The 22912-nt window shown below is 41.7% G+C and overlaps 1 protein-coding gene across 4 annotated transcripts in view; it reads right to left on the reverse strand.

Moving 5' to 3' along the window:
• Positions 1 to 287: 287 nt before the first annotated feature.
• Positions 288 to 22912, reverse strand: part of LOC116857395 (transmembrane 9 superfamily member 2-like) — an 80294-nt gene continuing 57669 nt past the window's right edge. Inside the window, exons 13-17 of one of the 4 annotated variants that reach the window (XM_032841427.1) lie at positions 19896 to 20055; positions 15524 to 15672; positions 13182 to 13293; positions 10833 to 11004; positions 288 to 475 (exon numbers count right to left, since the gene is read on the reverse strand). In XM_032841427.1, coding sequence (XP_032697318.1) covers positions 408 to 475; positions 10833 to 11004; positions 13182 to 13293; positions 15524 to 15672; positions 19896 to 20055 — 661 coding nt within the window. In that variant the 3' untranslated portion in view covers positions 288 to 407. Of the gene's footprint in view, positions 476 to 10832; positions 11005 to 13181; positions 13294 to 15523; positions 15673 to 19895; positions 20056 to 22912 lie in introns of those variants that run through there. The other 3 variants (XM_032841428.1, XM_032841429.1, XM_032841430.1) reach the window with 3 other exon arrangements.

Below are 22912 nucleotides of genomic sequence, written 5' to 3' on the forward strand. Positions count from 1 at the left end.
GAAAAATTCACATTTTACCTAAGATTTGACAATAGTTCTGATCCTATAAACGAAATGAAGAAAAGGAAAAAAAAATTTTCATCTGAAAAGGCTGTGTGCTCAGCTTTCATTTTGTAAAGAAATGTGCCTCCCTTTGCTCTGATTCCTTTCAATTAAACCTTTTTATGGTATCTTTTCAGGACAGTCTGACTTAGAATAAACCTGTTTCCAAACCAACCTGTTTTTTCCACATAATCAGTATTTTGTGTCATATAAAATGAGGCCAGACAATGAGATTTTTAAGTGATATATATTTAAAATGCGTAGTAGGAAGCATGCATGTACATCTCTATAGATGTTCATACGGGTATAGATGGATATATTCAAAAGTGACGCTGATGAACCTGAAGGACGTTGAGGGACATTCTTTAATCCACTTTCACCACACTGTAGATTTTAGTAATAAACCAGAAACAAGAAAAAAATCCAATTGTCCCTGAAACAAAATGAAAAAGATCCTTGTTTACCAGACACTCTAACAAATCAAAGTAGTTTTCTCAAAAATGCAAAGCATGTCAGTTTGGAGGTGAACTACTGATTCTCTAAATCTCAAGACTCATACATTATCAAATAAAAAATCACCAGGCTCCCTTGCTGAGCCAAGAGTATGAGCAGCAGGGCTGGAGGCAGCCACCTTCAACAGGGTGTGAGAATTCATTTGATTGAACGCTGCAGGTCTCGAGTCAAAGCAAAAAAAAAAAAAAAAAAGAGTAGCTTAAGTTCTCTATTTCAAAAAGGATACAAAGAGGTCCAAGGCTAGTTTCTAATATAATAAGCTTCGTATAACTTGCATCAATTTAGAAAATGTAAATAACGGTTATCACTTGATGTAACAAAAATGGCAATAATCAATTTACTTTCCTGCATACTCAGTACATAAATAAGTTTTATAAATCAAAATTTTGTCTTATTAAATTTCAGAAATATCCCTCTTCTGGGGATTTATCTTAAAGAAATGACCCCATGGAGATGGAGAGGAGAAGGGAGTTGGGGGAAATTGGAGGGGGAGATGAAGCATGAGAGACTGTGGACTCTGAGAAACAATCTGAGGGTTTTGGAGGGGTGGGGGTTGGAGGTTGGGTGAGCCTGGTGGTGGGTATTAAGGAGGGCACGTATTGCATGGAGCACTGGGTGTGGTGCATAAACAATCAATTCTGGAGCACTGAAAATAAATTTAAAAAAAATAAAAATTTAAAAATAAATAAATAAATAAATAAAACCAATCTCAAAAAAAAAAAAAAGAAAGAAAAGAAATGACCCCATATGGCGCCTGGGTGGCTCAGTGGGTTAAGCATCTACCTTCGGCTCAGGTCATGGTCTCAGTCCTGGGATAGAATCCTGCATTGGGCTTCCTGCTCAGTGGGAAGCCTTCTTCTCCATCTCCCTCTGTACACCCTCCCCCAGCTTGTGCTCTCTCTTTCTCTCAAATAAATAAATAAAATCTTAAAAAAAGAAATGACCCCATAGAAGAAAAAAATTACATGCAAAAATGGTGTTCATAATACTCTGATTTATAATATTAAAAAATTACAAACAAACCAAATGCCCCCCAATAGGTGACTTAGCTAAATGATGGACGAAGTCCTCAATGAAACAAGACAGTCATCAAAAATGATAAATTTAAAGACTATACAGGAGCATGGAGCAGTCTTTATAATACTGTGTTAGGTAAGTCAGATCATAACTCACCAGCGTGAACCCTATGTACGCTTAAACCCATGGACTAGACAGAGCAGAGCATGGACCAAAGAAGAGACCTTCATATGTAGGGTGACACAGTTCTGTTGTTTGACATAGGATTTCATTGAGGTTCATGTTCTAAAAACAATTCTCAGACGATATTAAGGTTCAATGACTCAAAGAAAACTCTAATAGGAGCTTTCTTTTCCAGATCCTACAATCTAATGGGGCCCCTGAAGACAATTCAATCATCTAGGGAAACATGTTAATCACAGAAAGCTTTAGGCAGGGTTTGCTTCCTTTTTCTTTGCCAGTTTCCAAGCTCAGAGTAACTTCCCATCCAATATACCATCATGGCCCTCCACACCCTTCAAAGCTCCTTCTTAGAAGAGTGACATAAATCTACTCTGTTGGTAACTATCTGTTTAGAGGCCTTCCTTCTCCAGACTATAGCTGTGAGGTTTACTCGGTGCTGTAACCCCAGTGCTTAGCCCAGGGCTGGGCACACTGTAGGCACCTAACAATCATTATACAGAACTGTTTGGATGAACGGCATAGCAACGTAAGCTCCCAAGGATGGAAATCTCTCTCCCTTTATACGAAGTTTTGTTCACTGCTAAAGGCCTGGCTTCCAGGGCTGGTGCCTGACACACAGTAGGTATTCGATATATGCTTGAATGAATGGTGAGAATTTGGAGAGGACAACACAGTCCAAATTGGACTCAGAGGCATCTGAAGATGAGAGACAGGTATCCCAGACAGAGTGAGAAGTACCCATAAAGGCCTGGAACAATTAAACCTCAACAGTTGTAAGGAACAGTGAGAACCCCAGAAGAAGGACTGGGACGTTAAGGGTGTATGATCAAAGACCGAAGGGAGCACTGGGATGTGTCTGGCTGGCTCTGTCCAAAGAGCATATGACTGTTGATCTCAGGGTCATGGGTTCAAGGCCCATGTTGGGTGTAGAGATGACTTAACAATAAAAAAATAAACTGAGAATACTCTTGAAAATATTCAGAGGAGAGGCTCCTGGGTGGCTCAGTGGGTTAAAGCCTCTGCCTTCGGCTCAGGTTGTGGTCCCAGGGTCCTGGGATGGAGCCCTGTGTCGGGCTCCCCCTCTCTCTCTCTGCCTGCCTCTCCACCTACTTGTGATCTCTGTCAAATAAATAAATAAAATCTTTTTAAAAAGTAAAATTGACAAAATTCAAATAATCACAAAATACAGAAGTACAAAGCCTAAAGGGAACAGATACATGATAAACATTGAGAAATCAAGGGGCGCCTGGGAGGCTCAGTGGGTTAAAGCCTCTGCCTTCGGCTCAGGTCATGATCCCAGGGTCCTGGGATCGAGGCCCGCATCAGTCTCTTTGCTCAGTGGGGAGCCTGCTTCCCCATCTCGCTCTGCCTGCATCTCTGCCTACTTGTGATCTCTGTCTGTCAAATAAATAAATAAAATCTTTTTAAAAAAAGAAAATATTCAAAGGAAAAAATAGAATTAAGGGAAGAGCAAAGAAAGCATATAGTAGAAAAGACTGCAAAAGTAGGTTAAGAGCCAGAGAGTGAATCCTAAGAAGCTGGGATTTGATTAGGCAGGCAGCTGGGAGCCAGTGAAGATACATAAGCCAGAGAAGAAGATGACCAAATTTCTATTTCATGTCAATGACAACAACGATGGTAACAACGATGAGGTTGATACCCATTGTTTACTAACTTCTTATATGCCTGGCTCTGGCTTAAGTGTTTACACATGGGATCAGATTGAGTCGAAGTCTCTGAGGTAAGTACTGGGATTTTCCCCGATTCTATAAGGAAACACAGGCTCAGAGAGTCTGTGGACTTGCCTTACAAAACCCAGCCAATGAGCGTTATAGCTGGGACTCAAAGCCAAGTCTGTCCAATTGCTCTAAGATAGGGAGATCAATATGCGCAGAGGTGAACACGAACTGCTTTGTGCAGAAAGACCTCAGAGAATGAGCATCCGTTGGACAGGAAAAGTTTGGGGTGTAGGGAGTAGAATTCAACTCAGGTATGAGACGCCAGAGAATGTAAGCTACACCACACAAGAACGCCAGAGAACGCAGACTCTGCTTACCACTGGGGAAAGGAACGCTACCTTTCCCAATATTTCAGCATGATACTCAGGACTAGAAGAATACTGGCTCGCAGAGGGCCCAGAGTTAGAGTAGGTGTGTAACTACCTGCACTGGGAAAAACAGCAGGAGCCCCAGGTTTTCCGTATCCTCAAGAACAGAGAGGACACCGTCCCGCTCATTCCTACAGCACCTGGTGTGTGGATCCATAAATGTAAATCGAGACCAAAATGAGGTGGGCTTGAGGAAGTATGAAGTTATTCCCCAGGAAAAACTGGAAGACTGTGCCTCTGTTTTTTGAAAGAAGGGTCACAAGGGTATGGGAAAGACTTGAGATAATTCTGTTTCCATCATCTTATTCTCCAGGGCAATATTGTGTCATCTTAGATGCACCAATCTTAGCTCCCCCAATTAGAGAAGTCCCCCTGATCAAACAGAGGACCACAGAGAAGATTCCACAGGCCTTCTCTGGCTGTTGGCTTGGCCTCAGCTCAAGGAAAGCGCCTCTCTGTTGAGGAGGACATGGAGAGTTGTAGTTAAGAGAATGAGCTTTGGAGTCAGACCAGCCTGGGTTGGACTGAGTCAGAGAGCCAACACTTACTAACAGAGTGACTTCAAGCAAGTCATTTAATCTCTCTGGCCTCAGTTTCCTCATCTGTACAATGGGAGTAATATGACCTAACAGCTCATGATAGCTACACAATTAGGTGAAAATCAAGTGAGATAAATACAAGCAAATAGTTGGCACACAAGTCAACTCAACAGAAAACAAGTGGTATTAGATCTAGGATTCCGTATCCCCCATGAACACATTGCCATTGCCAAGTACATGGAAGCTTAATAACTATTTGTTGGTTGGTTAAGTTAGCATTAATAAATTTTATCCCTTTTTGATCTTTTGGCCTTTAGAACTGAAATTTTTTTTTAGATTTTTTAAAATTTATTTATTTGACAGAGAGAGCACATGCACAAGCAGGGGGAGCAGCGGGCAGAGCGGGAGAGAGAAGCAGGCTCCCTGCTGAGCAGGGAGCCCAAGGCGGGGCTTGATCCCAGCACCCTGGGATCATGACCCGAGCCGAGGCAGATGCTTAACTGATCGAGCCACCCAGGTGCCCCAGAACTGAAATTTTTAATAAGGCAAGGACAAGTCAGTATAATAAAACACAAAAGGCCCACTATGGCTAATACTTGTATGTTGAGGTAATTGGACTTTTCCTTCAGCGTATCCCATCCTACACTATGTGAGAACATGGATTCTTCACTTTAATTTAGTGATAAAATATTACATAGTAGACATTCTCAAAACATAGTGAGCTTCATTAGGTTCTTTTAATGAATAAAAATATATTCAAAGCACAGACCCTGAGTGAGAGAGCCACCAGAAAAGCACTCTGCCCTTGCCTAATACTTCTTCTGGGTCTTAAAAACTCCTGGTACCAAACTGGCTTCAGTCCTTGCACAGTGACTGGTGATTTAGAGTCTCCGATTCTAAACAATATCTTGATTCTTGAGACAATCAAAACTGTATTTTGAAAGTAGCACTAACTCCGGAGTAAAAGTGAGGTTCGAAAATAGCTCAGTCTAGACCAGGGTTTCTTAACAGTGGCACCACTGACGTTTGGGGCCAGATAATTCTTTGTTGTAGAGGGCTGTTCTGCGTGTAGTAGCCTCTACCCACTAGATGTCTCTAGCACTCTTCCAGTCATGACAATTAAAAATGGTTCCACATACTGTTAAATGTTCCCTAGGGAGCAAATTCACCCCTGGGTTGAGAAACACTGCTCTAGAATAATAGATTGTGGCTGAATAATGGACCTTGGCTACATATAGACATTTTTCATGGCTTGCCTAAAATATACATCATCATGTAAAAGATGTCATTCATTACCCAACAGCAATGCCAAGGTTTATATTAGGCTAGAAATGTCAGTATTATAATAGAAGATAGTACTTTAGGCTTTTAGAGAAGGAATCCTAAGTGTTAGATTTTAATTGGTTATTGTGAGTTTATGTCCTTCCTTCCAAAATAAAACTACACTATTTCAATTCATTTTCTTAAGACTTTAACTCACTTGGGGTACCCGGCTACTTCAGTCAGCATGTGACTCTAGATCAAGTAAGTTCAAGTAGAGATTATTTAAAAATAAAAATTTTTTTAAAAGACTTTAACTCGGGCACCTGGGTGGCTCAGTGGGTTAAGCCTCTGCCTTCAGCTCAGGTCATGGTCCCAGGGTCCTGGGGTGGAGCCCCACATTGGGCTCTCTGCTCAGTGGGGAGCCTGCTTCCTCCTCTCTCTCTGCCTGCCTCTCTGCCTACCTGTGATTTCTCTCTGTGTGTGTCAAATAAATAAAAATCTTTAAAAAAAAAAAGACTTTAACCCATTTGATATCTAAAAGAAAACTTGATGCAAATAAAAAATCACTAACTATCCTTCAGTCAAAACTAAGTATCCGTAAGTGAACCAGCAATGAGCATCCATTAGAAATCAGAGGCAAACAATCGAATTAGAAGAGAGCAAAGTCTACACATCTGTAATGCACAGACTTAGCTTCCTTTTTAACTAGCTTAACCAGGTGATAGACTAGTCTTTAAAAACCAGTTAGGCTGGGGCGCCTGGGTGGCTCAGTGGGTCAAAGCCTCTGCCTTCAGCTCAGGTCATGATCCCAGCATCCTGGGATGGAGCCCGCATCGGGCTCTCTGCTCAGCAGGGAGACTGCTTCCCCCCTCTCTCTCTGCCTGCCTCTCTGCCTACTTGTGATCTCTGTCAAATAAATAAAATCTTAAAAAAAAAAAAACAACCAGGATTTGGGGCAAGTCACCCACACATAACTGAAATTTATTATCTCAGTCTACACAATACAAGGTTTCCGTCCTGGTACCCTTGGATGATATTGTTGATATATTGCGGCTTATCTTCCCTCTCGCTATCCCTTGAATCCTACTTCGACATGTTGTTTACACATCTGTAAGTGTGCCACCAACTGAAAACTGGGTAGAGGAACACCAGCCACAATGCACATCACTTCCTTTGCCTCAAAAAATGAGTGGAAGAGGGGCACCTGGGTGGCTCAGTGTGTTAAGCCTCTGCCTTCGGCTCAGGTCATGATCTTAGGGTCCTGGGATCAAGCCCCACATCCGGCTCTCTGCTCAGTGGGGAGCCTGCTTCCCCCTCTCTCTGCCTGCCTCTCTGCCTACTTGTGATCTCTCTCTCTCCGTCAAATGAATAAATAAAATCTTAAAAAATAATGAGTGGAAGAAAACAATGGGATTCCATTTTAGACATATCGTGTTAACAAAAAGGAAAACCACTGCTGGAGTTTTGTTTTGTTTTTTTCAAAAATTATACTCAATGCCAGCCAAGGTTGTGGAGGAACCAATACACTATGTTAATGACAGAAAAGTGTAAAGAACCATAAACATATTCATGCTTTTTGACCCTGCTATCCCATTTCACAGACTACCTTAAGGAAATAAGTCAAAACAGAAAAAAACAAGTTCAATGGGCAAGAAACAGGTAATCTGCTCACTAGCTTAAGCAGCCTCACAAAAGATAAATATAAAGGATTCATATTTGAATATGAATTCATATTCATATTCCATAGTTGGGGCACCGGGGTGGCTCAGTCAGAAGGGTGCAGGACTCTTGATCTTGGGGTTGCAAGTTCAAGCCCCATGTTGGGTGTAGAGATTCCTTAAATAAATTTTTTAAATAAATAAAAGTAAAAGATTTGTAGCAACATGGAAATATAATTAGTATATGAATAATCTTCTCTACAGTCACAATACTCAATATTGAAAGATGACAGCTGTGAAGTCTTATCTCTCTGCTGCAACGACACAGAAGAATCCAAATAGCAAAGACAATGTGGTGACCACAAGGAAGAGCTTTGAATGAATGCATAATTATTCTAAATGAGTGTGAAACTCCTTGGCATTTTAAACATGAGTGGATATTGCTAATTTTCCAGTTGCCATTTAAAAAAAAAACCCTCTCAGAAGCATTTGTCTACAGCAAGAAAGAGTAATCAGCAATTATTAACTGTACTTTTGTGTACATCCATATTCTCAAGACTAATGATTTAATTAAGGATGTCTTCCTCAAAAGTGAAACAACATGAACATAAGCAGTAAGCCTTACTTCCTGCGGTGAACCTCAAAATATAATGATGACAAAATAAAAGGAACTCAACAGAAAAAATATATATAATGATGAAATGTAAAGAGATGCCATTTAAGGGTCTATAAGCAGACAAGGCTTCTTAAAGAAGAGTTCTAGAAAATAGATGCCAAAAACACACATCATGGGATGCCTGGGTAGCTCAGTCAGCTGAATGTCTAACTCTTGATTTTGGCTCAGGTCATGATCTCAGGGTTGTGGGATCGAGTCCCCCCACCCATACCATTTGGCTCTGCACACAGTGGGGAGTTCAGTTCTCCATCCCACCCACCCCCACCCCTCCCCACCACGCTCGTTCTCTCTAAAATAAATAAATCCATCAAAGATGGAAAGAAATTAAAATGAGTCAGTCTTGGGGAAAGGAAGCACTATAGTCACTAGAGTTGGCGTGTTGAGTTGGTAGTGCCAGTGTGACGTGCAAATGCTCAGAATCTAACTGCCTAGAAGTTACAGCTTGGGATACAGACTTAGGAGCTGTCAGCACTGGGGACCTAGACGAAGCCATGGGACTGAATGAGCTCTGAAAGGGAGAGGATACAAAGAGGGGACTGGAATGCTGAAGACAACCCTGCATAGAGGCTAGAGGTAGGTGACAAGAAGAGGAAGGCAAAAGAAGATCCAGAGCAGTATAAGGAGAGTGATACAAATCACACTGAGAGAGTTTCGCAGAATAGGTGCTGATTAGTTAGCTGCAGAAACTAAGGAGGGTGAAGGCTAGGGAAAGGCCATTAGATCTGGCAAGGGATCATTGGGAACCTTCAAGAGTCAGTATTCAGGTGCACCTGAGCAGTTCAGTCGGTTAAGTGTCTGCCTTTGGCTCAGGTCATGATCCTGTGGTCCTAGGATTAAGCCCCGCATCGGGATCCTTGCTCAGAGGGGCCTGCTTCTCCCTCTCCCTCGGATGCACCCCCGCTGCTTGTGCCCTCTCACTCCCTCTCAAATAAATAAATACATAAATAAAATCTTTTTTTTAAATCTTAGTATTAAAAAAAAAAAGAGTCAGTATTCAGTGGAGGGTGACCAAAGAGATGACAAGTGGTGGAGCCAACCAATGGGAGATTTCTGTCAGCAGCGTGATCATTCAGCATTCCATCTACCTTCTGAAGGAAGCTGTTGTCATACAAGACTCCCAGAAAAAAAGCAACCTGAGTCAAAGTGCTAGGTATTGAAGAAAACAGAAGCCTGAAATTACTGTGTGAGACCCAAATATAAAAGCCAGTCAGGGGGCGCCTGGGTGGCTCAGTGGGTTAAAGCCTCTGCCTTCAGCTCAGGTCATGATCCCAGGGTCCTGGGACCGAGCCCCGCATTGGGCTCTCTGCTCCGCAGGGAGCCTGCTTCCTCCCCTCTCTCTCTGCCTGCCTCTTTGCCTACTTGTGATCTCTGTCAAATAAATAAATAAAATCTTTAAAAAAAAAAAAGCCAGTCAGTCACTGAGGGAGAAATCCAAAACAAAAGACACAAGGGGTAGAGACAACATCTACACACAGCATCATGGGGGAACTTCACCAACAATACTGAGGAAAAGAGAGCAGACATTAAAGAGTACATCCTGTAGGATTCTATTTATGCACAATTCACAAACGGGACAAATTAATCCATGATGCTAGGAGTTAGGGGAGCAGCTGCCTTTGGGGAAGGCGAGGAGAGAGAAGTGGCTCCCGGGGCACTGATTGTGTACCAGTCACTGACACCAGTGCCAGTTTCAAAAGTGCGTTTACTTGGCAATAACTCATTGAGCTGTGCGTGCATGTTGCACGCACTTCTCTGTATGCATATTTCAAATACGAAGTTAGAAAAACTGCAAAACACATGAGGATCCTGGTTAGACCAGGATGGTGAGATGTCGTCAGGCCCTCAGTTTTATCTAGAACGTCTGGTGGCTGAGAGATGAGAGGAATCCTGCACAGTCTTCTTTGACCTGAGGAGATGAGGCTGGCAGGTCATAGGTAATACAGTATTAAACAGGGAGCCACCACCAAGATGCCTTGGTTTCTCAGATAACAGACTTGTCTTAAGGCTTTGATTTCTGACACATTTCCATAGTTTACGTATCTGTTGAACCTGACAGAGACAATACTTGAAATTTGTCCAAGTGACCTACATCAGTCATACAACTTGAGAGAAGAACCAGAACTTAAAAGTGAGGCAGGTAGAAAGGTGCCTGACTGGCTCAGTTGGAGGAGCTTGCGACTCTTGATCTCAGGGTTGTGAGTTCAAGCTCCATGTCAGGTATGAAGATGACTTAAAAGTAAAATCTTAAAAAAAAAAAAAAAGTGAGGCAGATGGAATGGAACACTGCCTCGCTCGTCATGAAAGGGTCTCCAAGCTCTCAACTTCATTATTTCTCTAAATGGATCATTTTATAAACCACTCCATTTTGCCACCTACATCAAGCATTAATCTAAACAAGAGTTGCCATCACATCTTGGACTCAAATAACAACCCCAAATGAGTAATCCTGAGAAGTATACATCTTGTCCCTCGTATCTAATTGCTCAAATGACTACACATTCATTTAATCTATTTTTGCTAATTTAAAAGTTATTCAAGCCAGTTAATGTTTATGCTCAGAGGCCATTCAAAGGTGATTACATATAACCCTTTCTGTACTTTGGAACACATCCCTACTGCTTGAAAACATTCACCAGGGACAACCTTGAAGCTGAGTACATAAGGTCCCTCCAGTTCCCCAGGCTTTGCAATCTTTTATCCCCAAAGCATAAAAACGAACATGATGACTTTGTTCCCTATTCCTTCCATTAATTGTTAATTGATGCTTATTACATTATGGCTACCTCCAGGTCTCTTCAGAGAGTCTGAAATGCATGAAGTAGTTCTGTGGTTACCTGTAAAAAGGAAGAAGATCAGGACGATGACCATTGTGTACCCAAAGTATAAAATGCTGCTTGCAAAGCCCGTGATTTGAAGTTTGGCGAAGAAGTAATGAACTGCATATATGAAAAGGTAAACAGCTGTAAAACTGCTGGTAAAAAAGGCTCTCCACCACCAACGATAATCCTGCAAAAAGAAATAGAAAAAAATAACTTTTTAGGTGAAATCTAACTATAAATGAGTTAGCAATTATTGTCATAAAATAGGCTCCATTAGATTACAGAGTAAGAGAAATAAAAGGGAAACTTTCATAAGAAGTTCAACTGGGGGTTGCTGGGTGGCTCAGTCAGTTAAGAGACTGCCTTCAGCTGAGGTCATGATCCTGGGGTCCTGGGATGGAGAACTGCCTCTCTGCTCAGCAGGGAGCCTGCTTTCCCCCTCTCCCTCTGCCTGCTGCTCCCCCTGCTTGTGCTCTCTGTCTCAAATAAATTAATTTTTTAAATTCTTTTTTAAAAAAAGAAATTCAATGTGGTATACACTATCTGACTAATGTAGTTCTGCTTGGGGTGCCTTAACTTGTATAACCTCCTTGTTTCCAGGGAGACCACGTGTGCCTTCAGGGTCTGCACTCGTAATGCACACGTCTTTTCTATCAGGACGCTGCCTCAGCCTTGGAAGGCTTTTCCGGTCAGCTTCAATTTACTGGCCAGAGCTGCCTCGGGCTAGGTAGGAAACTATTAGTATAGAAACTTCAGATTGAGCTTTACAGCGAATGCGATTTGTTTTACCCTACTGAAGGTGGGATCCATGGAGGCATGACGGAGGTCAATACACAGGTTCTGCATATTCTGCGGGCTCCTGCTGATGCTAATTTTACTCTAAGGGGTGGGTAGAGCCTGCAGACTCTTGATCTCAAGGTTGCGTTCAAGCCCCACATTGGGTGTGGAGCCTACTTTAAAAAAAAAAAAAGGAAAGAATTTTACTGGAAAGTCACTGTGGTCAGGGGCTAAGGGGATCTACAGTGCAGAAAAGAGTTAACATAGCAGGTCTGAAGTTACTATCTTTAGAAGGGCCCACTTGCAAATTTGGCACTTAGCTTACATCTGGGAATTTGGCATTTAATCATTCCCTGATTGATAAGACTGGTTTGCTATACCGAGACTGTACAAACAATGTGATTGATGATGAGCACTTGCTTTCCTTTTGGGAGTCTGGAATTTTTGTACTTGCCAGGCAGAGGTTGCCTGTGTGATTAGCTCCTAATGAAGACCTTAGATGTGGAGTCTCCAATGGGCTTCCCTGAGCACAAACACTGCATATCTATTACTATATTTTTTACTGCTGGAGAAAGAAGCACAATTGATGTATTCTCTTGTGGAAAAGAGAAAGCATGGGAAGACTGAATGTGGATTTCTCCAGGCTCTACCTGTGTCTTTTCCCCTTGCCGATCCTGTTGTGTATCCTTTGGCTACAATGGGCCGTAACCATGTGTACATCTATACTCTGAGCCCCATGAGTCCTTCCACTGAACTGTCCAATATGTGGGTGGTCTTAGGAGCCTCCAAAACATTTTTTTTTCTTAAGTAGGCTCCAAACTCAGCGTGGAGCCCAATGCGGGGTTTGAACTCATGACCCTGGAGCTGAGATCAAGAGCTGGACGCTTAACTGACTGAGCCACCTGGCACCCCATCTAAGAAATAGAAATAGACACATCATATGTCTATGAAAATGCTCTCAGACATCAGGTACACGATTGTCATTCCCTAAACTCTCTATTGTCACCTTTAGAAAGTCCCATCTAACTACCAAAACAAGAAGGATGTAGGGCATTTATGAAAATAATCTTCACTACCACTTTAATTATCCAGAATAACATCAGAAAAAAAAATGGGGGTGGAGTGGGGTTAGCAGAACTATTTATGTCCATAGTAACCAAAAGGCAATGAAATGAAAATAAGAGAAAGGGCCTTTAGCAGCAACCTCAAACCCATAAAACACGATGCTGGCCTAAGTGGCGAAAATTTTAGTTGTTATTAAAAAAACACTATTGAAGCAGATCTTTTATAGGTCTAAATATCAAATCAGTTCCCTATATTTTTCTATGTTAACTGAATATTACATAGCAATTACAGTAACTAGCCAGAGAGAAATTGCATTCTGTTTAAATTTTCCATCAAAGTTGCATTAACTTGATAGCTACATCAAAATCAAAATGTGTCATCAGGAAAACAATATAAAACTGATGCCACATTCTTGAAACCATGCGGTTAACAGTTGCTTCAATTCCTTTCTCAACACAAGCTCCTCATTCCAATAACACGAGCTTGGGAAGCAGAAAATACATTCATTTCTTAGGTCTTTACCTCAGCGCACAAATGGAAATAACACAGCAAAACTGTAGCTTCTGAACAGGTAATCAGGAGAATTATAAAGACCAAGAAAAGGAAGCCAAACATGAAGTACATCTGATGAGACCTGAAAATAAAAATGACAGCTTTAAAATTAACTTCGAGTACACAGAAAGCCCAATCCAAATCCATACGAGAGATGGCCACACTTTTCGAACCTTAGCCATTCATTCCAAACCTTGATCTATCCATCCAGTATCCAAAAGAGACTTCCTGACCTGTGTGGCTTCTGAGTTCCCCCCCGATCCTGTCCAGGGTGACCCCGTCTGGCTACTAACCCATAATTTCCTGCTCACGTAGTTGAGACCCATCAGTATCTCTGTCATTTTCTTTATGCACACGTTAAACCACGCTTTCTTTTTAGCAACGGAAGGTTGTAAGTGCCATAAATATCAGCGACGACGTTATATAACAGAAAACCACAGAATCAAATACGCTTTGCCTTTGAAGCTCTATTGATAGGCAGCCTCTCCCGATGGGTCTTGCTAGCACAGCGCACATAATTCTATTAAATATACTTTCACACATGCATCCTCTTAAAGCTCTGTGTGTAGACTCCATTTCTGCCAGACTTTGCAGGAACAAAGTCATTTCTTTCATTATGACAGAGCTGAGCTGACTAAATTGGGATGAGCAATTTTTAAGAGCCTCCTGAAGAAAAGAAACTGAGGAACAAATCGATACCCCATTTTACACTCTCCTGCAGAATGCATTCCCCGGGCACAAGGGCGAGGGACAGGGCTTGGGGAGAATCATTTTTTTTAAAGATTTTATTTATTTATTTGACAGAGAGAGATCACAAGTAGGCAGAGAGGCAGGCAGAGAGAGACGGAGAAGCAGGCTCCCCGCTGAGCAGAGAGCCCGATGCGGGGCTCGATCCCAGGACCCCGGGATCATGACCTGAGCCTAAGGCAGAGGCTTTAACCCACTGAGCCACCCAGGTGCCCTGGGAGAATCATTTCGATAATGAACATATACACAGTTGTATACGACAAGCACCCTCTGTTTCACTGAAATAAAACTTGTCTGAAGACTCTTCTAGTTTTCACTTGAAAATTATTTTCCCATCAAAAACATCTGGAAAATGCTGTTACTATAATCGATTTTGCAGCAGGTTAAATATTTAGTTGCTGACAAGGTAACAGACTTTATTGCTTATCTTTTAAACAAATTTGGCACAATGCTGTTTAAAAGGTAAGCAATTAATGTACATGATTAAGCCTAACTTTTGAGGACTTGAAAACTGTGTCTGGAAGGTGGCTTTGGGACAAAAGCATTCTAAACACACACAGCTGGCTACTGCATTTGATTTGATTGTGCGTTTGCCCCATCTCCAAAACTCCCTCCAGAGGGCCACCCCACTGACCAGCTCCTGAAACCAGAATGCAGTCAAAAATCAGGAATTAAGGAAAATAAAGGGACTTGGAGAAGCTGAAGCTGTCGCACTTGCATCAGAGAGCTCGGATTCTTACTTAACATATCAGGATTCTTAAATCACGACAGATTCAAAGTAGCCAAGACAAAGGGGAATGCTGTAAGAAACAAGCGTCCCAACATCAGAGCTAACAGCTGACAGACAGGAAAGCAGAAAAATATTACTCACATACAGCTCAGTACAGATGAAGACCCAGAGTCAGTGGTCTTCAAGGTATTTTTAGCGGAGGAACTCTGAAATCTTGCATGCAAGGTCAGTACAGAAAAAAGAGACACATGGGGGCCACCTCTTCCCATGTTCAGACGCCTCCTTCCAAGGGACACCCCCGCCCCACCTCTTGCAAAGGCTTAGAGAAGTATGGTGGCAGCCAACTTTCTAAGTCATCTGGAAAGGCTTAAAAAGAGGTTATTACTTTTTTTAAAAAAGGAAACCCGCATAGAAATTTCCATCAAAAAGTGTCTTTAAAAACTTGTGAATTAAGGGGTGCCTGGGTGGCTCAGTGGGTTAAAGCCTCTGCCTTCGGCTCGGATCGTGGTCTCAGGGTCCTGAGATTGAGCCCCGAGTCGGGCTCTCTGCTCGGCGGGGAGCCTGCTTCCCCCTCTCTCTCTCTTTCTGCCTCTCTGCCTACTTGTGATCTCTGTATGTCAAATAAATAAATAAAATCTTAAAAAAAAACTTGTGAATTAAGTCTTAATTCCCTAGGAAACTCCCCTGGGGTCAGACCGCCATTTCCTGGATACAAAAAGGTGGGAGGGGGGACAAATGAAGTTTTACCATACCAGAATTAAACCTCCTTGAAATACAGGAAAATTAACTGATCAACAATTAAGATTTTTTGAGATTATGAAGATATAATACTCACCACATACTGTTTAGAATGAAAAAGAGTTGAATAAAAATACAGCCAAAAGGTAAAATGCCACCGATTATGATGCCAAAAATCGGTTTAGTAAAGAAATTCTGCTGAGGAATATGACGGGGAATCTGGTTTGTGTGAACTGGACACCTAAACTGCTCGAAAAGAAATTCAAGTGAAAATCAGAATGACATGAAACTGAAGCGAATTTATATACTTATAATCACATACTGAATCCTAAATTGGAACAGGACAAGAAACACTTGCAAGAGCAGTCATGTGGGCAGAGGCTAGACCAACTCTGTGCGAGAGAAACATAATGCAAGCCATACATGAAGTCTTAAAGCGTTTAGAAGCTGTATTTTATTTTATTTTTTTTTTATTTACTTGACAGAGATCATAAGTAGGCAGAGAGGCAGGCAGAGACAGAGGGAGGAAGCAGGCTCCCCGCCGAGCAGAGAGCCCGACGCGGGGCTTGATCCCAGGACCCTGAGATCATGACCTGAGCCGAAGGCCGAGGCTTTAACCCACTGAGCCACCCAGGTGCCCCTAGAAGCTGCATTTTAAAAAGTGGAAAGAAATAGGCAACATCATGGTGCCTGGGTGGCTCAGTTAAGCCTCTGCCTTTGGCTCAGGTCATGATCTCAGGGTCCTGGGATCAAGCCCCACATTGGGCTCCCTGCTCAGTGGAGAGCCTGCTTCCCCCTCTTCCTCTGCCCTTCCCCTCCCTTGTGCTCTCTCTCACTCTCTCAAAAAAAATAAATTTTAAAAAAATTTAAAAAAGAAATAGGCAGAATCAATTTATGAATACATTTCATTTGACCTAACATAGTCAAATATTATCAGTTAAACTTGTCATGATGTTTTTTATTTTGTTGCTATTGTTCTGTTTGAAATTCATTGTGTATTTTTTTAAGATTTTACTTATTTATTTGAGAGAGAGATAGTGAGAGAGAGCATGAGGGGGAGAAGATCAGACAGAGAAGCAGACTCCCCGTGGAGCTGAGAGCCCAATGTGGGACTCAATCCCAGGACTCTGGGATTATGACCTGAGCTAAAGGCAGTTGCTTAACCAACTGAGCCACCAAGGCGCCCTCACTGTGTATTTTAAACTTCCTTACAACACTTACCAGTTTGGAACTTGCCATATTTCAAGCACTCAAAAGTCATATGGGGTGGGGGGCGCCTGGGTGGCTCAGTGGGTTAAGCCTCTGCCTTTGGCTCAGGTCATGATCTTAGGGTCCTGGGATCGACCCCCGCATCAGGCTCTCTTCTCCTTCCCCCTCTCTCTTTCTGCCTGCCTCTCTGCCTACTTGTAATCTCTGTCTGTCAAATAAATAAATAAAATCTTTAAAAAAAAAAGTCATGTAGGGCTGGTGACCACCACACTAGAGAGCACACAGCTAGATAATAAGGACTTTTATCCTTTCTTATCAGTTTCAAGGAAGAGATTAGACAAGATTTAGTGGTGATTATTCCAATATGAAGTATTTGATAACAAAAAGTCCTCTCAGAATGTATAGAAAAACCTGAAAGACTCCATCAAAAAATTGCTAGAACTACTATATGAATTCGGCAAAGTTGCAGGATATAAAATCAATGTATGGAAATCAGTTGCATTTCTATAGTCCCATAATGAAGCAGCAGAAAAAGAAATCAAGGAATCAGTCTCATTTACAATTGCACCAAAAACAATGAGATACCTAGGAATAAACTTAACCAAAGAGGTAAAAGATCTCTACTCTGAAAACTACAGAATACTTATGAAAGAAACTGAAGAGGACACAAAGAAATGGAAAAACGTTCCATGCTCATGGAGTGGAAGAACACTGTTAATTGTCAATACTACCCAAAGCAGTCTACATTATCAAATGCAATCCTGAATCAAAAATGTAATCCCTATCAAAATATCAATGGCAGGGGCGCCCGGGTGGCTCAGTGGGTTAAGCCTCTGCCTTCGGCTCAGGTCATGATCTCAGGGTCCTGGGATCGAGCCCTGCCTCCGGCTCTCTGCTCAGCAGGGAGCCTGCTTCTCCCCTCTCTCTGCCTGCCTCTCTGCCTACTTGTGATCTCTCTCTCTCTATGTCAAATAAATAAATAAAATCTTTTAAAAAAATACCAACAGCATTTCTCACAGAGCTGGAAAAAACAATCCTAAAATTTGCATGGAACCACAAAAGACCCAAATAACCAAAGCAATCCTGAAAAAGAAAAGCAAAGCTGGAGGCATCACGATTCCGGACTTCCAAGTTACATTACAAAGCTGTAGTCATTGAGACAGTATGGTGCTGGCATACAGACACACAGATCAATGGAACAGAATAGAGAACCCAGAAATGGACCGTCAACTCCATGGTCAACTAATCCTCGACAAAGCAGGAAAGAATGTCCAATGGAGAAAAAGACAGTCTCTTCAAAAATGGTGTTGGGAAGACTGGACAGCAACCTGCAGAAGAATGAACCTGGACTGCTTTCTGACACCATCCACAAAAATAGATTCCAAATGGATGAAAGATCTACATGTGAGACAGGCAGCTATCAGACCCTAGAAGAGAACACAGGCAGCAAACTCTTTGCTCAGCCACAGCAACTTCTTACTAGGCATGTTGCTGGAGGCAAGGGAAACAAAAGCAAAAATGAACTACTGAGACTCATCCAGATGAAAAGCTTCTGTGCAGCAAAGGAAACAAAACTAAAAGGCAGCCTGCAGAATGGCAGAAGATATTTGCAAATGGCATAGCTAATAAAGGGCTGGTATCCAAAATCTATAGAGTTCATCAAACTTATCCGAAAAACAAAAATCCAATTAAGAAATGGGCAGAAGACATGAACAGACATTTTTCCAAAGACATCCAGATGGCCAACAGACACATGAAAAAGTGTTCCACATCACTCATCATCAGAGAAATACAAATCAAAACCAGTGAGATACCACCTCACACTGGTCAGAACGACTAAAATGAACAAGACAGGAAACAAAAGATGCTGGCAAGGATGCGGAGAAAGGGGAACCCTCTTGCACTGTTGGTGGGAATGCAAGCTGATGCAGCCACTCTGGAAAACCATACAGAGGTTTCCCAAAAAAGTTAAAAATGGAACCACCCTACAACCCAGCAATTGTACTACTAGGTATTTACCCAAAGGATACAAAAATACAGATTCAAAGGGGCACATGCACCCTGATGTTTATAGCAGCAAAGTCCACAATAGCCAAACTATGTTAAGAGCCCAGATGTCCATTGACAGATGAATGGATAAAGAAGATGTCATAGGTATATATACATATACATATATATAACTATAGTAGATAGATAGATAGATAGATGTGATATTTATATATACACACATATAGAGATGTAGTATAGATACACACACACACACACACACACACACACACAAAGCATGGACTATTGCACAGCCATCAAAAAGAATGAAATCTTGCCACATGCAACCATGCGGTTGGAGCTAAAGGGTATTACGCTAAGCAAAATAAGTCACTCAGAGAAAGACAAATACCATATTATCTCACTCATATGTGGAATTTAAGAAACAAAAGAGATGAGCATAGGCGAAGGGAAGAAAAAGAGAGAGGGAAGCGGATGGTGAGGCTCTTAATCGAGAGCAAACTGAGGGTTATTGGAAGGAGGTGGGTGATGCATGGACCAGATGGGGATCAAGGAGGGCACTTGCTGTGTTGAGCACTGGGTGTTCTTCGTAAGGGATGAATCCATAAATCCTACTTCTGAAACCAATATTAAACTATATGGTAAGTAACCAGAATTTAAATAAAATTTTGGAGGGAAAAAAAAAGAGAATTTCTCTTAAAATGTGTCAGTGTTTTTCAGGCATCTTTCTTTTTTCTGCTCTGTGTGGAACCAGCTCATGTTTTGTCCTATCTGATTTCTCTCCTGCAAATGCACACCATATCTTTGTACAATCCTTTTGCAGGCTGGCCTCATTTAGTTTTTTTGATATCCTGCTCCTTTACCCTATGCATGGAATAGGCTAATTTCAGATCTATAAACTGAATAGCTCCATTTTTCAGACTGTATCTTTGCTTTCTTCCCCCACTCCATAATCTTATTACTTTTCTGACTTTGTTAAAGTCAGCCTTCCAACAATATGTCCCTTTAATTTCATCTAACAGAGATAGACAGAAATATAAACAACCTATAAAATGGGAAGTACATTAAATAGTGTCTTTTGAAGCGTTACTGTGTTTCATTTTTTTAATTTTTTTAAATTTTTTATTCCAAAATGATTATTCTTTGTAGTTTTCGCCAATGGTACATTTCGCTTTCCATGTATAGTAATATACGCTTTGAGGTATTATTGCAGACATTAGTCAATGGCCAAAAGCAGGATTTTACAAATTTACCTTTATCTTGCTTCCGAAGTATGCACCCAAAAATGTTAATGGTACAGAAATTCCAAACCACAGCGCAAGGATACCTATCAGGGTACCAAAGGAGATGGCAGCCGATGACCTTTCCACCCAAAGAATCAGGTTCATTAAGAACAGGTCGATGAAGATGACACTAGGGAGAAAAAAAAATAAGGAAACAATATGCTTTCAGGAAAATGTTATAATTATACTTGATGTGAATGTCGGGAAATTCTTTTGGTGGGAAGGATAGAATAAATGACAAGGCAAAACCCTAGAAGAATATTATGCTTCACTGTGGAAACCCAGCCATACCATGGAAAAACTCGATGTGTGGTATAGTGAACACAATCAAGAACATGGATATACTAGAAACAGATTTTAGAATCCCAAAGGAAATGGGCTGTGAGTCTCAAGTCCAACAAGCGTTGACTTAACACAAGAGCTTTCAATCAGTCACTCAAAATCAAGGGGTCAGCTGTGAATCTACTGGGTAAATCACCAGGTGAGCTATTGTCCCCCCATGGGTTCCAGCCAACTTGGCCAAAGCTACAGGTGAGTCTGGGTATGGATGTGGGTGTTTCCAAAAGCTTAAAAGATGAGGGTGAAGACGTGGACAGAGGCTAGATTGTGGAAGGCTTTGAACACCGGGGTAAGGAACGTAGACTTGCTCCTGGCAGGACCAGGAGACAGCAGAAGGGGCTTTACATTCAAAGCTCTGGGGTACATAGCACAGCCTTCCAGGTAGAGAAGTCTGCAGCCTGGTGAAGGTCAGACCTAAGAGAAGAGAACTAGAGACAAGGAGACCAGATACAAAACAGTAAGAATCTGTATAACGTGGTGATGGTTAAAATGTAAATGAGTTATAAAAAAGTCATCAAGCACTGAGACTTTTGGTTAAAGATGACAGATTGAAATCACACATTTAGCTCCGCCCCTCCTCAAAACTCCAATAAATGATAGTAAAAGAACTTTAAAAGAGCATGAATACACAAGGATGGGGGATACAGGAGAGAAGACATTAGCAACAAATTTTGGAAAGCAGACAGCAGATGGACTAGTAGTAACTGAGTTAGTGGGAGGGAAGGAGTGGCTAAAACCAGGACTGGTAGAAAGTCAGCCTAAGATACTCACAGATTGTAGATCCCCTTCCCCGTGCCTCAGAGCCGAAGACCTTCTTCCCAACCCCAGCAGAAAACTGGAGGGTCAAGCCTCCTAGAGAAGAACCCTGCAGCTCAGAAGAAAACTTTAGAAAGGAAAACCTATGATTGACATCCACAAAGAGATTGGAAGGGCCACTGCAACTGAGAAGCAAGATGACACGTTAAGGACTGGTGAGAAATAAAAGAGCTCTTTAGAATTAGAAATATGACAGGGGGGATGAAAACCTGAGTCAAAGGGTTAGAACATAAAGCTAATGATAATGTCTTAGAAGGCAGCATTAGAAGGAAGAGGAAGAGGAGGAGGAGGGGGAGGAGAAGAAATGAAAACACCTTAAGCGCCCATTGAAACATGAGTGGAGGGGCGCCTGGGTGGCTCAGTGGGTTAAAGCCTCTGCCTTTGGCTCAGGTCATGGTCCCACGGTCCTGGGATCAAGCCCCACATCAGGCTCTCTGCTCAGCGGGGAGCCTGCTTCCTCCTCTCTCTCTGCCTGCCTCTCAGACTACTTGTGATCTCTGTCTGACAAATAAATAAAATATTTACAAAAAAAAAAAAGAAAGAAACATGAGTGGATAAAGAAGTTGTGGTATAGATAGACAGATGATAGAGATAGAGATATTATTCAGCCTAAAACTGAAGGAAATCCTACCATTTGTGACAACATGGATGGACTCTGAAGACATTATGCTAACTGAAATAAGTCAGAGAAAGATAAATACTGTGTGATCTCATTTATATGTAGAATCTAAAACAAAAACAAAGGCAAACCAAACTCAGGGCTCGTGGGTGGCTCAGTTGGTTTAGCATCTGACTCTTGGTTTCAGCTGAGCCCTATTCTCAGAGTCATGAGATCGAGCACCATGTCAGGCTGTGCACTCAGCAGGAGGTCTGCTTGGGATTCTCCCCCTCTCCCTCTACCCATACCCTGCTCACTCTCTTTCTCTCTCAAATAAATAAATATTTTTTTAAAAAAAGCAAACCAAACTCATAGAAAAAGAAATCAGACTTGTGGCTAACTGGGGCCAGGGTGGAGGGAGGAAGGTGGTCAAAAGGTACAAACTTCCAATGATAAACACCTACAAGGGACGTAATGTGCAACATGATGGCTTCCACTAACACCACTGTGTGATAGAGAGATAGAGAGATAGGGAAGTTAAGAGTGTAAAACCTAAGAGTTCTTATCATAAGGAGAGTTTTTTTTTCCTTTTTTCTTCTTTATTTGCCTTTTCTTGTAGCTCTATGAGATGATGGGTGTGAACTGAACCCACTGTGGTCATCATTACACAGTATATGTAAGTTGAACGATCACACTGTACACCTTGAACTTATACAGTGATGGGTGTCAATTACTTCTCAATAACAGGGGAGGAAAAAAGAAAAAACCAAATAGGTCAAAAAGAAAGAAAAATTAGATGAACAGCCCAGGCACATGAGAAATAGGAGTCACCTGAATAGGGAGTTCTTCGTGTCTTTTAGGGATATTAAGTACTTTGTCAAGGTCAGACCGCTGATAAGAGAGAGAGCTGGGATTCTAACTCAGGTGGGTGTGATTCTTTACCAGCAAGCCATTTCCATGCCACAGTGTTCTGCTAAGGCCTCTATGGTGGGAACCCACCCCGCCAACCAGGTCTATCTTCCCCCAGACTTTTTGTCAAAGCACCAGCTAAGGCTCCGAGGTCTCCTGTTTAGGGAATCTCTGGTTAATTCTTTACTTGGAAATTCTCTCAAGGTCCATTCCAATTCTAGGATTTAATGCTGTCTTCCTATTTGCCATCTTTCTCCAATTTCTTAATCAGGATCATGTTCTTTTTATGTTCCTCATCTCTCATGATAAACCAACTTCAGCCATT

The sequence above is a fragment of the Lontra canadensis genome, unplaced genomic scaffold (genome assembly GCF_010015895.1).
Source record: "Lontra canadensis isolate GAN:19392208 unplaced genomic scaffold, GSC_riverotter_1.0 scaffold123, whole genome shotgun sequence".
NCBI classification, from domain to species: domain Eukaryota; kingdom Metazoa; phylum Chordata; class Mammalia; order Carnivora; family Mustelidae; genus Lontra; species Lontra canadensis.